At 33.1% G+C, this 14,620-nt stretch overlaps 1 protein-coding gene across 1 annotated transcript; it reads right to left on the bottom strand.

The window, feature by feature from the left end:
* Positions 1-370: 370 nt before the first annotated feature.
* LOC130983172 (glycerol-3-phosphate acyltransferase, chloroplastic) lies at positions 371-7,178 on the bottom strand. The gene is made up of 13 exons (XM_057907359.1): positions 6,761-7,178; positions 5,527-5,624; positions 4,388-4,474; positions 4,099-4,196; positions 3,510-3,567; positions 3,277-3,378; positions 3,110-3,171; positions 2,907-3,017; positions 2,591-2,669; positions 1,928-2,047; positions 1,738-1,836; positions 1,024-1,202; positions 371-813 (listed from the first exon to the last, which is right to left on the bottom strand). Exons 1-12 carry the CDS (start codon positions 7,065-7,067, stop codon positions 1,068-1,070), a joined length of 1,356 nt encoding a protein of 451 aa, XP_057763342.1. The 5' UTR covers positions 7,068-7,178; the 3' UTR covers positions 371-813; positions 1,024-1,067.
* Between the last annotated feature and the right edge of the window lie 7,442 nt (positions 7,179-14,620).

The following is a 14,620-nucleotide window of genomic DNA, read 5'->3' as shown; positions in this document are numbered from 1 at the left end:
ATTAAAGGACAGACAGCCAGTTCAAACAAATAACGGGGCACACAGCAAGTCAGCAACCCAAGAAAATCTGTTATTTTTATTTTGAAAAACTGTTAAACCCTGTCTTTGTGATAGAATAAAAACAGGGGGTTTGAAATCCGCCTTATACAAGCAGCAATTCATTGACCAATAATAAACTCTTAAATAAAGTTCAGATTTGCAGCATATTAACCCTTGGCCTTTAGCACTGGAAGATACCGTGGACAATAACAAAAAAATAGACGAGATAAAAATACTAATTGCTTTTACCCAAAAAATAATAAATATTTAATGCTCTTCATCCAATCTCACAATCTAAAACATTTCATCAAGAGAAAGGTTGTAGTAGGGCCAAACAATCATATATATTGTGCAATGAATTTGACTTGAAAGTTATACATGGAAGTAGTAATTAGCTTTCATGTATTCATTCAACTAGCTACAAGAGATTGATACACAAAATTGTGAGTAACAAAATAATATTCAAATGTAGTATTCTTGATGATCAGTCAATGGGACCGGAACTAAGAGGGACCTGTACAGTAAAGTGGCTGAATTTGAACCTTTTGAAACAGGTTCCTGCTGAATTCAACTATATCATAAAGGTATATCCAAAAAATTCAAAAAACAAAACAAAAAGGTTTAAGAAAAAGGTGCCTGCAAACTTCCATCCAGCTAAATAGCTAATCATTCATTGGGTGAAGGCAGCAAGCAACGAGCAATTCCCTCTGCACTCTGGTGAGACTCAGATAAAATTGCTTGAAAGCGTCTTATAAGGGGAAAAAACATTTCGACCTTCAGCAGGGAAAAAAAATGAGAAAAATAGAATATTAATTATAATTTTCCAGGTTTAAGTAAATATGATATTATTCGGACCTCCCATTTAAAATCCTTTCTCTGCACTTAAATTTAAAGATATTATCCACTTTAAATTGTATCCGCCAGATTAACGTATGTGTAGTTATACAGCTGCAGATTTCTAAGATTACAACGTTAGAATTGTACCTGATTATCAGAGAAAAATATAATGAAGAACATTCAGATTTGAACTAGTTCCACGGCTGTGACAACGAGACTTTAGGAGTTGACGCTTGTAACCCTTTTTTGCCATGTACCGCAGCTTTCAGCACAGTATATTGCTCAGTCACGGAATCATACAGAACTTTTGTATAGTCATCCTTGGCCTGCTCCAAAGTACAAATATAATCCATAGCATACCAATCAAATTAACGATGGAAAAGAACGCAATCTCTTTATCAAACTTAGATTTTACAAGTTAAAACCACCTGTTGATTTGAGTAGAGAACTCAAGGATACAAAAGACAGGCATTGCACTTAGTTTCACAAGTATTCATTTCACGAAAAGAAGGTAGGTAATACATTCAGATGAGGCAAAGTTCTACTTGCAGGCCATCACAATTTTTACATTCAAAAGTCATAGGCAGATCAGGGAGGGACTTCTTAAAAGCATAAATTTTACTTGGAATTTATTTGTGCAGTCTCAACAACAAAAACAAAAATATCACTTTTTTTGTACTTGAAATACAGCTTTAAACAAAATAAGATTGTTATGACTCTTAATTAATTACAACTCCTCAGTTGGAAGATAACAATTCGACAATAGGTGATTTCTCCCAGGAAAACTGGTGGAGTCAATGGCAAATAAGAAATCTAATAAACATGGGTACCGAAAAGTCCAGGATATAAAATTTAACAAACCTGTTCAGGTTTTCCACCAGAAAAGCTTATTGGTGGAGTCACAGATAAGGCAGTCCCATGAAAAGATATAATTCTTTTCTCCCCAATCTTTTTTTCCACCTGAAAATATATGTACACACACATTAATATAAGATATCAATAAAACAAACAACAATAAACCAAAATGGACTCTGCAAGACAAGAACCATACCGTTGCTGGAGGGGGCATTATATCATAGCACAGTAATGCCATAGGATATATATGACCTGGTGGACCGGAATTCTCAACAAGTCTTCGCATATTGTCTACTGAAGCAGGATCAAAGGGTGCCTAAATACCTTATATCAGTACGGAAAGATAGTAGAACTGGCAGTGTAATGCACAAAGTAGAGCTTGATCACAAGGTTTGTTCACAACTTCTCAGTTCTGATACAAATCCTAATGTTCATATTTTATTTTTACACGCAAAAGAGAAGGAAATAACTGTGAACAATAATCTAATTTTTCAGAGTTGCTGGACTGCATTTAGGAAAGATAACATTAGATTTATAATAGGCAGAGGAACTTTGTCTATCACTGTCACCAACTTAATACCCTTTTGACCTTGAAAAATCACCCTCAATGTTTTTCTTAGGTTAAGATTTATCTGACACAATCTAAAGAGAATCTATGTAAACTAATAGAAGCATAAAACAACCTAAAAGTCAGCATAGAAAAGAATAACTACAAGAAAACATGAGTTTGAACTATTCTACTGGTCAATATGATTAAGTTACATTATATCTATGATATATATCTATGATATGATAACTTAAAATAACTGGGACTGTAATGCTCTTTTTTAATCTCATTTTAACAGGAAAATTAACTTACTGGTACAAATTCTCCAGTTTTTGGATCTGTTCGATCCCTACCACCACTTGGGGCAATCCAGATTAGCTGAGATCCACCCCTGTAACAAAAGACAGAACTTTAACAGCTGAAAGCCAAAATAATGGACATTTGACCAACCAACACAAACAATTAATTGAAGAAATTCTCTGCAGTTACTTTTTATATTTCCTTTTAAGAATTATATTTAAATTTCAAAGCTTACAGGTTCCAAGAAAACATGGACTAAGATTGATAAACTACAGAATTCAGAATCTATAAAGAAAAAAAGTTATTAACTCTAAACTAATAGATATACCTTAAAAGCACAGCCATCTCCTTCAAACTTCGTGTATTTGCTTTTTTTTTCATCTCTATTTGTGAGGGGTCGTCAAGCATGTGCTTTTTAGAGTATACACAAATCAGATTCCTATAAAAATAAAGATTATTACGTCAACTACATTCATTAAAATAAACATATGGACATATTTCAAATTTAATAACGAGAAGTATAAAATAAACCTGCCAATACTGAAGGGCTTGCACATAGGATCAGTAACAACTCTATCTCCTGCTACATAGATCTGTATAACAATTGGCAGAATTCAATTACTTCAGCAGTTACACATGTACACAGAAACTGTTAAAACAACAAAACAATAAAAATTATAAAATTATAAAAAAATTACCATGTTTTCAGCAAGATGTGGGGCCTTTTTTTCAATTAGCAGTGCAATAACAGCAGGATCTGCTTCAGTCTGGTGATTTGACATCAAGATGATATTGTGTCCCTGCAGTAATATTTGAGTCTTAGAATTCCCTCCCACATCTATTAAAATGTTAACAAAGGGAGAATATACAGCAAGCAAATAATCAAATAGATAACTCAAAGGCATAAAGTAAGGACATTAAAAACTGTAACCTTCTTAAGTCTTTCTTCCATTTCAGTGAAAAGGGGCATGTTGCCAACATAAGAATTTCTGCAACAAAGATCCACCCAAATTGCATAAAGCTGAGGCACAGCAAGATGGAATTCATATTGTATTTAAAACTGGTTATGAAAAAGCCCAAACACTTTGAGAATGGGGTTTACAGTTTGCCGCATTCCGCAGACAACACAAGTCTATTGGTGAAGTAAATGGCATGAAATGAGATTTACTAATAACATAATAGAGTTTTAGAAATGAGGAGAATTTGAGAGTATGATTCTGAGTATTCTGTATATTAGTTTAGTGTTAGCGTTGAATTGTGCTTTATATACATGTGTAGACAAGTGTGTAGATGTGTATAGCTTGTAAGCACAAGCAAGCCTTGAGCAGAGAGGTCATTCTATCTTAAATTAGTTATCACAACTGTCTCAGTAGTTACAGCTATCCCATCAAGCTAATTGTCTTTACTCTCTTACTAGCTTACTCTACTAAGTGTAGGTGATCAACTATTAAAGTCAAATCAGTAAATCAAACAGGTTGATATCAAACATAAGAAAGAGAGACACAAGTTTTAAAACTCACTTGAAATCAATTAGAGGACGGATATAATTTTGACCAAACGTGTAGTAGTCGAAAGGCTCCCTCTTTGCTTTGTGGTGTGGCTCAAAGACAAAGGGATCCTATTCAAAAAAAAAAAAGGAAAAAAAAATCAGTAAAAAGCTTTGAGCATGTCATTCATCTAATGCAGGGGAAAAATATCAAGCTAAACATGCATATATTCCAGATGCATATCTAAATATGAAATATTCTTTAAATAAAAATTCTATGAGCATGGAAACAAGCAGCACAGCGTATCTGAGATCAACCTTACCGAAACATCCAAAGATATGCGATCTAGAAAAGCAGACATATTTGACAAAACAATCTCGTCTGCCTTGGGATTTCCACTTTTGACTACCTGAAATGTGATTGCAAGCACAAGAAGCGTGTCTAAGTTGTCTAAGCCTTTTAAATTCCATAATAATAACTGCTTTCATTATCATCAAGATTATCCATGCTAAGACAATGAGTAAGTCTCAGGTAATAAGCAAAGCACTAAAAAAATTTTCAAAAATTTCAAGTGTAATAATTCCAAAAGTTGCAGCTGTTAAAGCAATATTGAAACCAAGGTTATAGATAGGAAACCATTTGTAGTGCAAGTGCATATACAATGCACCTTTTTCTTTTTTTGGGGGGTTTGGGGGATTTGTTCAGGTCACTGGACACTAGACCAGTTGTAACAAATCATACAACTGGACAGGCAGTTGGGATGGAATTATCAGGTCTATGTTCATTTGACTAAGAATTCGGGGAGTTCAGGAGCTCTAACACGTTCCCAATTATATTCACATGCTATACAGAACATTTCCCCAATATATCTTCCTAAATTCTAAAGAAAGAAAGTATTGAATGTTTTTATGTTCTCAAGGCATTGAATGCATTTGAATATTTTCCTTGTTTGGGGATTAAAAGGATATTGTTTGGTAAGGTATACTGGCCAACATCTGTGTACCATTCATATCAGTGTCCAACATCTGAATTAAAGAGACACGTAGGAGGTTTTTTTTCTTTTGTTCGGGGGGGCTAGATATTTGGTAAAAAAAACCTAATATTCAGTTCTTGTTACATAAATAATCGATCATGCATCAATTAGGCTGAAGCAAACAAACAAGAATATATTATAGCGCTGACAGATACAGCTATCGTGTCATCCTCAAAGCACATTATTTTGGGAATTCAGCTCCATGGTGAATCATAAGGGAACTGGCATCCCTTTTTAAAGATAGTAGGAATAATTAATCTGAAAGAATGAAGATGCACAGCTTCACTTCTTGAATTGTATGTCAAGAAAAATGTCCAGGCAGCAAAAAGCATGCATAAAATTGAATGTTAAACCACAAAGTGTGTGGAGGATGCACGTGTATGAAAAAAAAAAAAAAAATATATATATATATATGAATATTAACTTACTGCACTTTTATAGTTTTTGTACACTTCTTCCATCCCTGCAGCAACATGAGCAGGCAGATTTCCTGATTGTGCTTCCTTCTTGATTCCAGAAAGAAGCTCTGCAAATAAACAAGTATGGTGAAGGGAGATGAATTTTGTGGAAGAAAGATTGTACTCAAAACTCATCAATGTAAAAGTTTTGCTTCAAACAATAATAATAACAATAACAATAATAGTAATAATAAAGCAAAAAAGTCATGCTGATACCTTCTCTTCTACTATATTCTTGTATCTACATCTCTACATCTCAGACTCTAACAGACAGAATCTTCCTTTTGTCTAATCACCTATCTTAATACCCTGCAGTCCACTGAGAGACAGACCTATATATTGCTTTCCCACTAGCTCAACAAAACTAAAATTAGCAAGCCTCGTAATTTTCATCCCTCAGAATTTTTATTTCTCAATATGTAGTCATAGGCTATAATTTTGATTCTCTTTTAATTGCAAAACTGGACCACTATAAATTAGCTGTGTCTGAAATAACTATGCATGATCTTAATACCCTGCAGTCCACTGAGAGACAGACCTATATATTGCTTTCCCACTAGCTCAACAAAACTAAAATTAGCAAGCCTCGTAATTTTCATCCCTCAGAATTTTTATTTCTCAATATGTAGTCATAGGCTATAATTTTGATTCTCTTTTAATTGCAAAACTGGACCACTATAAATTAGCTGTGTCTGAAATAACTATGCATGATTTATCCTCCTTCCTTGTCTTCCCATTAGGAAGTATACAATTAACAAAAAATATATACCAAAAATGAAAAAATTATGTATCATAGAACTACCTAATCATTTACCTAACATTACAATATAATTAATCCTCTCCCTTTTTCCATGCAAAGCTGGAAAAAGCGCTAGAGTCTAGCAGTTAGTTATAAATTACATAAGCAAAAAAAGGCCCAAACAGCAGCCGGCGCAGATAAAAACAAAAATCCCAAACCTAAAGAAACCAAATTAATACATCACCAAACCATAACAGCATACATTAAATTAAAATAAAAAATAAAATAAAATAAAATAAAAAACACACCCAATCATTGCATCCAAACCTCATTCCTTCTCAAACTTTCTTAATTCATTCCAGCTCAATAATAATAATAATAATAATAATAATAATAATAATAATAATAATAATAATAATAATAATAATAATAAAAGAAATGAGATGAAGAAAGAGAAAGAGGAACCTTGTTCAGAGCGAGCGTTGAGGAAAGTGCGGGTAGAGACAGCTGCCATTTTGGGAGGAGAGGCAAGATAGTCTTGTGCCTTAATCTTAGGCTTGAAAGAGTAGAGAGAAGAGGCGCAATAGCAAGAACAAGAAGTATAGTAAACGGATGAAGAAGAAGAGGAAGGAGGAGGAGGAGGCTTTGAAGAGAAGGAAGAAACCCTAGGAACGAAGAATGCGGGAAACGGAGACTGAGAATGAGAAGAAGAAGCATTGATGAATATGGTAAACACGCCCTGTGCCGCACGCTGAGCGAGAGACCCGTTCATCGTTTCGTTTCGTCACGCACAGAAAACAAAGAAAAGAAAAGAATGAATGAATGAGAGTGAATAGAGAGGAAGAGAGAGAAAGCGTTGTGAGGAAGAGAGAGAAAGAGAAAGAGGAAGAGAGTGTGTCATTGGCGGGCTCACGTGCTTTTCCGTCTTTTAAGTGGGACCCACCCTTGCCACAGACCACAGTGGAGCCAATGGTTTCTCCAATCAACCCAGCTTTGACACGTGTCAATTATTTAACGGACCATATTCCCTCAACGGATAAACCCTTTTTTTTGTTTAATTAATCTTCCTTTTTTATTTTTTGTCTGAACTCTGACCTTTCCTTTCTTTGAAGAAATCAATTTCTTGCTATTAACTTAATATACTCATAAATATTTAATCTCAATGGCTACCACTTGATTTAGACTTGAGTTTGGCAAACGTGAAGGGGAAAAAAAATAATTAAAAACTAGTCAATGTGATATAGTCCAGTTTTTAGTTTGTACGAAATGGAATTCCTCTATTGGATTACATTTTTTTTAAAATAATCAATTACATTTCCTATTTTTGGAAAATGTGATTCTATTAGCCTGTGATCAAACTTTTATCTCAATATAGGTGAATGCTATGGTACTTAAAAGATGTTGTTTATTTATTAGAAAATATTAAAAAATAATATTTAATTTAAAAAATATAACAATAAATAATTTTTAAAAAATTAAAACTTATTATAAAAAATAAGTTAGATAAAATTTAGGTATCAATTCATAAACATCATAGAATTGGTCCTCAATATATTATTAGTATAGTATAATATTATTGTAGACAACTAAATTTAGTATTGTAATAGTTACTTAAGTGTGTTTAGATTTGCTTGGATAAGAGAGAAACTCGTTTGAGCTCTTTGATCGCTTTATCTTTATATTTGACAATATTTTTATTCTGTAAACATAAAAGTAATTTTTGTCTTCAATTTAAGTTTATTAAAAACTAAAAATTCTAGTTTTTTCGTTCAACTTTTCACGTTGGATTAAATTTTATGTTTTATATACCAATGATGTCTTTTATTCTTCATATATTTATTTTTTTCTTTTTTATAATATATCTTTTTAATATTTTCTTATACATATTATTTTTTATAAAACTTCTGTTTTTATGAGTTCTTTTATTGTTATTGTTATTTTTTTGTATAGAATATTTTTTTACTTTGTATTATTATTTTATTAATTCTATTAGAGTACTAAGAATATTAAAAAATATAATAAATTTTATTTAAATATTTAAAATAAAATTATAAAATAACATAAAATAATTATTTAAATTCATATTTTTTTCTGTAATTTTTTATCTAAAAGTGATTTTAAATAATATAATCTAAACAATATTTAGTTTACTATAATCCATTTTGAATAAAAGTTACCAAACATAAACAATATTAATACTAACTCATTTTTTATCAAAATCACTTTTACAAAATCAATTTTATACAAACTTTTATTTATAAACGGTAATTTAAATACACACTTAATGTAAATATCTTTTTATTGGGGTTAATATAATCTTTGAAATTATTTTGTAAAACTTAATTAACTCAAAATTAGTAGATACTAATTAAATATGTGTGTGTTTGTGTGCGTGTGGTGTGAGTACTGAGTAGTATTCACTATTCATAACCAACACAAGTGTATATCATATGATTCTTCAACCTTATCCACATGCTGTAGCATTATTATTATTCATACCTTAAATATTCGATCAATAATTAATTTGTATTGCAAGTCGCTTTCTTTTATCCAAATGTCATAACTCGCATCATGAGAAAATGTTTGACTAAGACAAGGTTTGTTCTGGGTCGTCTATTTAAATATTATTATCACAAAATGAAAAGTTATTTATTACTGTGTATCGTTTTTAATTTCCTTATCATATATTCTTGCATAGTGGGATGATATTCTCAGCGGTACACGTAGTTTTGTCTCCGACAAGAAGGGATGATTCATATTGTGCCTTTTTTACCAAACCAACCACACATGGTGCATAATTCTTATACAATTTTTTTTTTGGGATCAAAGTTCTTATACAAGATTAACAACTAAATAAAATTGTAGGGTTTTACTATGCTTTAAAACACACACTTTTTAAATTCAATTTTATGGTATATTATTAAGGGAGACAATAGATAGAATAGAATATATAGAGTTTTAAGTTTTATTTTAATTCTGCTTGTGAGTGTAAATATTTTTTTAACTTTTATATATGTTATTTTATTTATAAATTTAAACCTTTTTCACTCAATTTCTATTTGTAGGAATAATTATTCGCCTTAATCTATTAAAACAATAATTTTATAGAACAAACAAAATAATAATTAAAACAATCTATTCAATATGTCTAATTGGTTATTTTGCCGTGGGCTCACAACAGTTACACAGTTACACCTAACTCGTCCTGTGTATTATACATTTTGGTGAATGTTATGGTGTCTAAAAAGTGGTGTCTATTTACCAAGGTTGCGAGAACCGGACCGGTCAATAAACCGGTGAGGTCACTGGTTTAATGGTTCACTGGTTCGACCGGGGTTCAACCGGGGTTCAACCGGTTTAATTAAATATTAAATAAAATTATTAAAAAACTTAAAATAATCTTAAGTATATAAATTCAATAATTTCTAACCTAATAAAATTTAATATTTCACATAATAAATTATCCATTACTTAATATTAGAGGTTCACAAACAACTTCAAATATCAAAGTTTACAACTAAACAAAAAATAAAACATACATAATGACAAATTCATAATGTTCTACATTCAAAAGATACAATTACTAGCAAGTTTTCAACTAATCAAAGGTGCAACTCATCAAAAATCATAATTATCATTAAGTGTTCCAACATCTCCATCATAAACAGGTAATCCAAAGCCACCATCATCAGAAGTACCACCAAAAGAAGATGTATTTGAAGAATCAGCAACATTAGGGAAATCCACATCAAGTTCCACATCTCCTCCATCTAATAAAATAAAATAGAAAACCAAGAAAAAATTAAAGTTAGAACTTTACATCATATTGAGAGGAAATGAAACAAGTTTTGCTATTTCAATAACTGTAGGATATGAAGGCATAGCATTATCCGTATAAATTAAATTTTCAATGCCTTCGATGTCTCCATTAGTAAATCAGGATCATCTTCCTCCGGCATTACCCAAAATCTACTGTGTCAATGCTTTGAATGTCAATTGGATCAAATTCTTCTTGCGATGATTCTAGATTGAAGACGTAGATTATAAGTGACATAAACAATGTCACTTAGCCTTTGATGCTAATCGGTTCCTCCTCTTTGAATGGATTTGTTCAAAGAGGCTCCAGTTCCTCTCGCAGCCGGATGATGAAGATGTTTGATGAAGAAGACGAATTGCCATTTTTTGCAAGTTAGGAGCACTCCACCGTGTAGCCTCCACCATTCACCTACCAAAATATGAAATTCAACCATGAATTCTCAATCAATATTTAAAAAAACATTCAAAGTAAATTGAACATAGAAATATAAATTTACCAGGTTCAAGTCTCTTAATTGCTTGAATGCACTCTCCCTTCCAAACAACCGGTCATTGCAAAGAGTTTCAATATCAAATAAATCAAGCAAAGACCTCAAGATATTTGCCTTCTCAACAAACCCCTCACTATAGAAGTAATCGGATTCAAAAAGTATGCTGCTGCATAGAGGTCACGCTCAATGCTTATCCCAACGCATTTTCAGATACTTGTATAAGGGTGTATGCAGATTTCCTATTTCTAAACATTGTCTTGATATTAATTTTGGCTCTTTGCATGCCCGCATACACAATACCCAGAGAAGGTTTTCATCAGCATCAACAAGCCTCAATAACTTAATTAGAGGACCAACAAGCATAACAGTAGTAAAACAACTCCCAAAACTTACTATCCAAGATAATTGAACTAACCATCTTCCCATTGACACTCTTGGATAATTTATGAGAAGTGAAATATTGTCAATCACCAATGCTTGCAAGTCTTGTTTATGATCATATATACTTTTCAAAGTAATGAAAACAGTAGCAAAACGTGTTACTCCTGGTCGAACAATTTCTTTCCAATCTTTTCTTTTTAAGCTGACAAGAAATCATATGATTGTAAACAAGACAGTCACTTTTGAAGCACGGAGACCAAAAAATGTTGGATACTTTTCATGAATGAGTTTTCCAGCAGATACATAATTCGCAGCATTATCAGTAACCATGCACAATGTTACTACCCAACCCACTCAATACCTCAGCAAACAATTTAAACAAGGTATCGGCAGTTTTTAATCATATCAGAAGCATCAATAGACTTAACAAATGACACCAGCAGGACAATAACTAGAAAAAATTAACGTACGCTGCCTTTGATCAGTCCAGCCATCTGCCATCAGTGTACAACCAGTCCTTTTCCACGAGCTCCTATAACCTTCAACAAGCAACTGACATTCCTTCTTAAGATCGGCCAGCAAATGAACTCTCATTTCCAAGGCAGGTTGAAAGTAAGGCGATTGAATTGCATTGAATGGAATCCGTGCATCAATGATCCATCTTGCAAGCCCCAACTTAACCTTGTGTTTAACTTGTTCACTGGCCAAGACACTTTTCAAAGTTGGTTGAGAGCCTGGCGTAGTCCTTTCCTTAAAATAACTTCCAATTGGAGTAGCAGCAATCGCTCTTCTCTTTCCTTTGTCTCCCATTGTTGCAGGAGCCGGAGGTTGTACAGGATTAGGCGCTTCACCCTCTTCTTCCGCTTCTCTTTCACTTTCCACATCATAACAATCAGATGTAAATTTTCTTTTTTCTGCCTTATTTTTTTTGTTTTCCTCCAAAAGCCTTTTGAATTGAAGCTCAACATCTTCAGTTACTTTGTTACAAACTTTAATTTGTCCAGGGATTTTTGCAAGATGGTATTTCATTCTATATATCCCCCCTCCATTGTAAGTATTCAAGCAAAATACATGTATATTGAGCCTTGTTATTTTTTCATACTTCACTGTAAAATACTGCCAAGCTGATCAGATTTACTTCTAGATGAACCAGTTTGAGAATTTTGAGCAGCATTATCTTGTGGCTGTGAGTTACTTTGTGATTGTTCCATCTATAACAATAAAAAAATCAAAGACAAGAAATCAACTTCAAAAAACCATGAAAATAATGAAGCAGCAAACAGAACAGGCAGCATAGAGAATCAAAAACTATTTCCAGCAAGCAGAACAGGCAGCATAGAATCAAAAACTATTTTCATCAAACAGAACAGGCAGCGAATTCATACAATATACAGTATAAAAAAATCATGTGGAGAACTTAAGGTAACATAATGTATCATTCTATTGTAACCGTATATATAATGAAGCAGTGCACGTATCCATTTTTTCCATCATAGTTAGCTTATCTACCATAAAAACAATGAGAAGAGACATCATCATATCTTATCCATTATAATGCAATTCCTTCAACTCCGGACAGACAGAGTGGACCACATCTCAGTTTTCTTATTTACATCCCCTTCTCTTTTTGTTTTGGATTTGGGCGTGAATAGAAAGAAAACTCCAAACAGTGACAATTCCCAATCACAATGTCAAGCTATCAGCACAAAATGTTGACAAAAACAAATCAACAAAGAAAAATTCAACACTTGACCAAAGCAGATTTTTTTAGTATGGTCTTCAAAGCTTTTTATACATATATCAGAGGTGATATCAGGTAGCAAAACAGGACAGGCAGCATAGATCAAATCATCAAATTCATGCAGCTTGACAGTCACAGAAATCAACTAATTCAGGTAAAACAAAAAATTAAAACTATCTCCATTCAGAAGCAACAAAAGGCAGAAGCAAACAGAATGGTAGAGCATAGAGCAAACAGAAGCATAGAGCATATTCATGAACCAGCAAACAGAACAGAACAGGCGAGCTAGAAGGAAGCATGTTCAAAACCAAGAAGACAAGAAAATCAACACTTACCGGCGAATGAGAGGCAGGCTCGGCGAGCTCGTCGAGGTTCGGCGACGAGGAGGCGGGCTCAACGCGGTGGTGGTTGCGGCTGCTGAGGAGCGCTGCTGGGTGGCGAATGAGGAGCGCTGCTTGAATCTGAAGCTTGGTGGGCGGTGGCAATGGTGGCCTTGGTGGATGAGGGGGGAAGAAAGGGGAGGAGGCTGGGAGCTTGGGTGAATGGTGGGTGGCTGATTGAAAAGTGATTAGGGTTCGGTGGGTTAACGAAACGCGTACGCCAGTTTTGTTTTTTTTTTTTTTTTTTTTAAATAGCCAAAACGACGTCGTTTGGCTTCTGAAATTCCAAACCACTGAACCGTCAAAAAACCGGACGGTTCTTCCGGTTCACCGGTTAACCGCCGGTTCGACCGGTTTTTTTACCGGTTCTTTGCCACTCGGTTTTTGGGGTTACCCGGACCGGCTAGGTAACCGGTTCCCGGTTTTTCCGGTTGAACCGGCCGGTCCGGTCCGGTTCTCAGAACCATGCTATTTACTAAAAAAAGTTAAAATTTAATATTTAATTTAAAAGATATAAAAAATAAATAATTTTAAAAATTTAAAATTTACTACAAAAAAAAGTTAGACACCAAATAATAGGCACCATAGAATTGCCATACATTTTTTTCTTCTCCATTTCCATGGTCTTTTATCTATAATGGACTATAAATTCTGATTCCACTGAGCATAATCCGACAATTGAGGAAGATAAGAATTGTAAATAGTGATGATAATTGATAGGGTAGAATTTAGATCTAATTTTAATTTTTTTTGCGAGTTGAGAATATTTTAATTATAATCTTACCTACTTTTAATTTGCGGATTATGAAAAAAATGCAACATTATTATATAATTTGATTATAATTTAAAATAGAATTGATATTTATATAAAAAAATATATTAAATTATCAATTTATGATCTTTTTTAGTAATTAAGAATTTTTTGTATTTAGTAAGAGGTATTTGGTTCAGCTGGGGTGCACATGACCAGGTCTGGACCGAAGTTTCGGCTTAAACCCAAATACTTTAGAACTAATTTGGTGTTATTTCACCGGATCTAAGGCCAGATAATGGTCTCAAAAATAGACCCGATCAATCATTATTTATAGTCGAGTCCAGGTCAAGGCAAACTCGATTTCAGTCAGCTCATATGCACCCTAGGAGGAATAAAAAAGGTATATATGTTTTAAATTAATTCCAATATTATGCTATATTAATTATAAGTTTAATGTTTTGTTTTTAATCACATTTGTTGAATTAGAAAATAAATCAAAGAAGCATGAAATTAGAATTTATGGACAAACTCAAAGTAATTCCTAAAGTTGTACTCGAGTCTCAAAGTGATCCTTAAAATTAATAGTTATACAAATTTATCCTCAAACTTGCACTCCGAAACTCATACTAGTTCTTAATGCGCTCTCCGTTCATCGGAACACTGAAACGACGTTGTTTTGTATTTAAAAAAAAAAAAGTATCCCCTTCCCCTAACCCGAACTCCTTCCCCTTTTCCCTTTTTCTTTGTTGTCGCTTCTCGCCG

This window comes from Arachis stenosperma, chromosome 5 (genome assembly GCF_014773155.1).
Source record: "Arachis stenosperma cultivar V10309 chromosome 5, arast.V10309.gnm1.PFL2, whole genome shotgun sequence".
NCBI lineage: Eukaryota > Viridiplantae > Streptophyta > Magnoliopsida > Fabales > Fabaceae > Arachis > Arachis stenosperma.
This window is presented reverse-complemented; position numbering and strand designations above follow the sequence as displayed.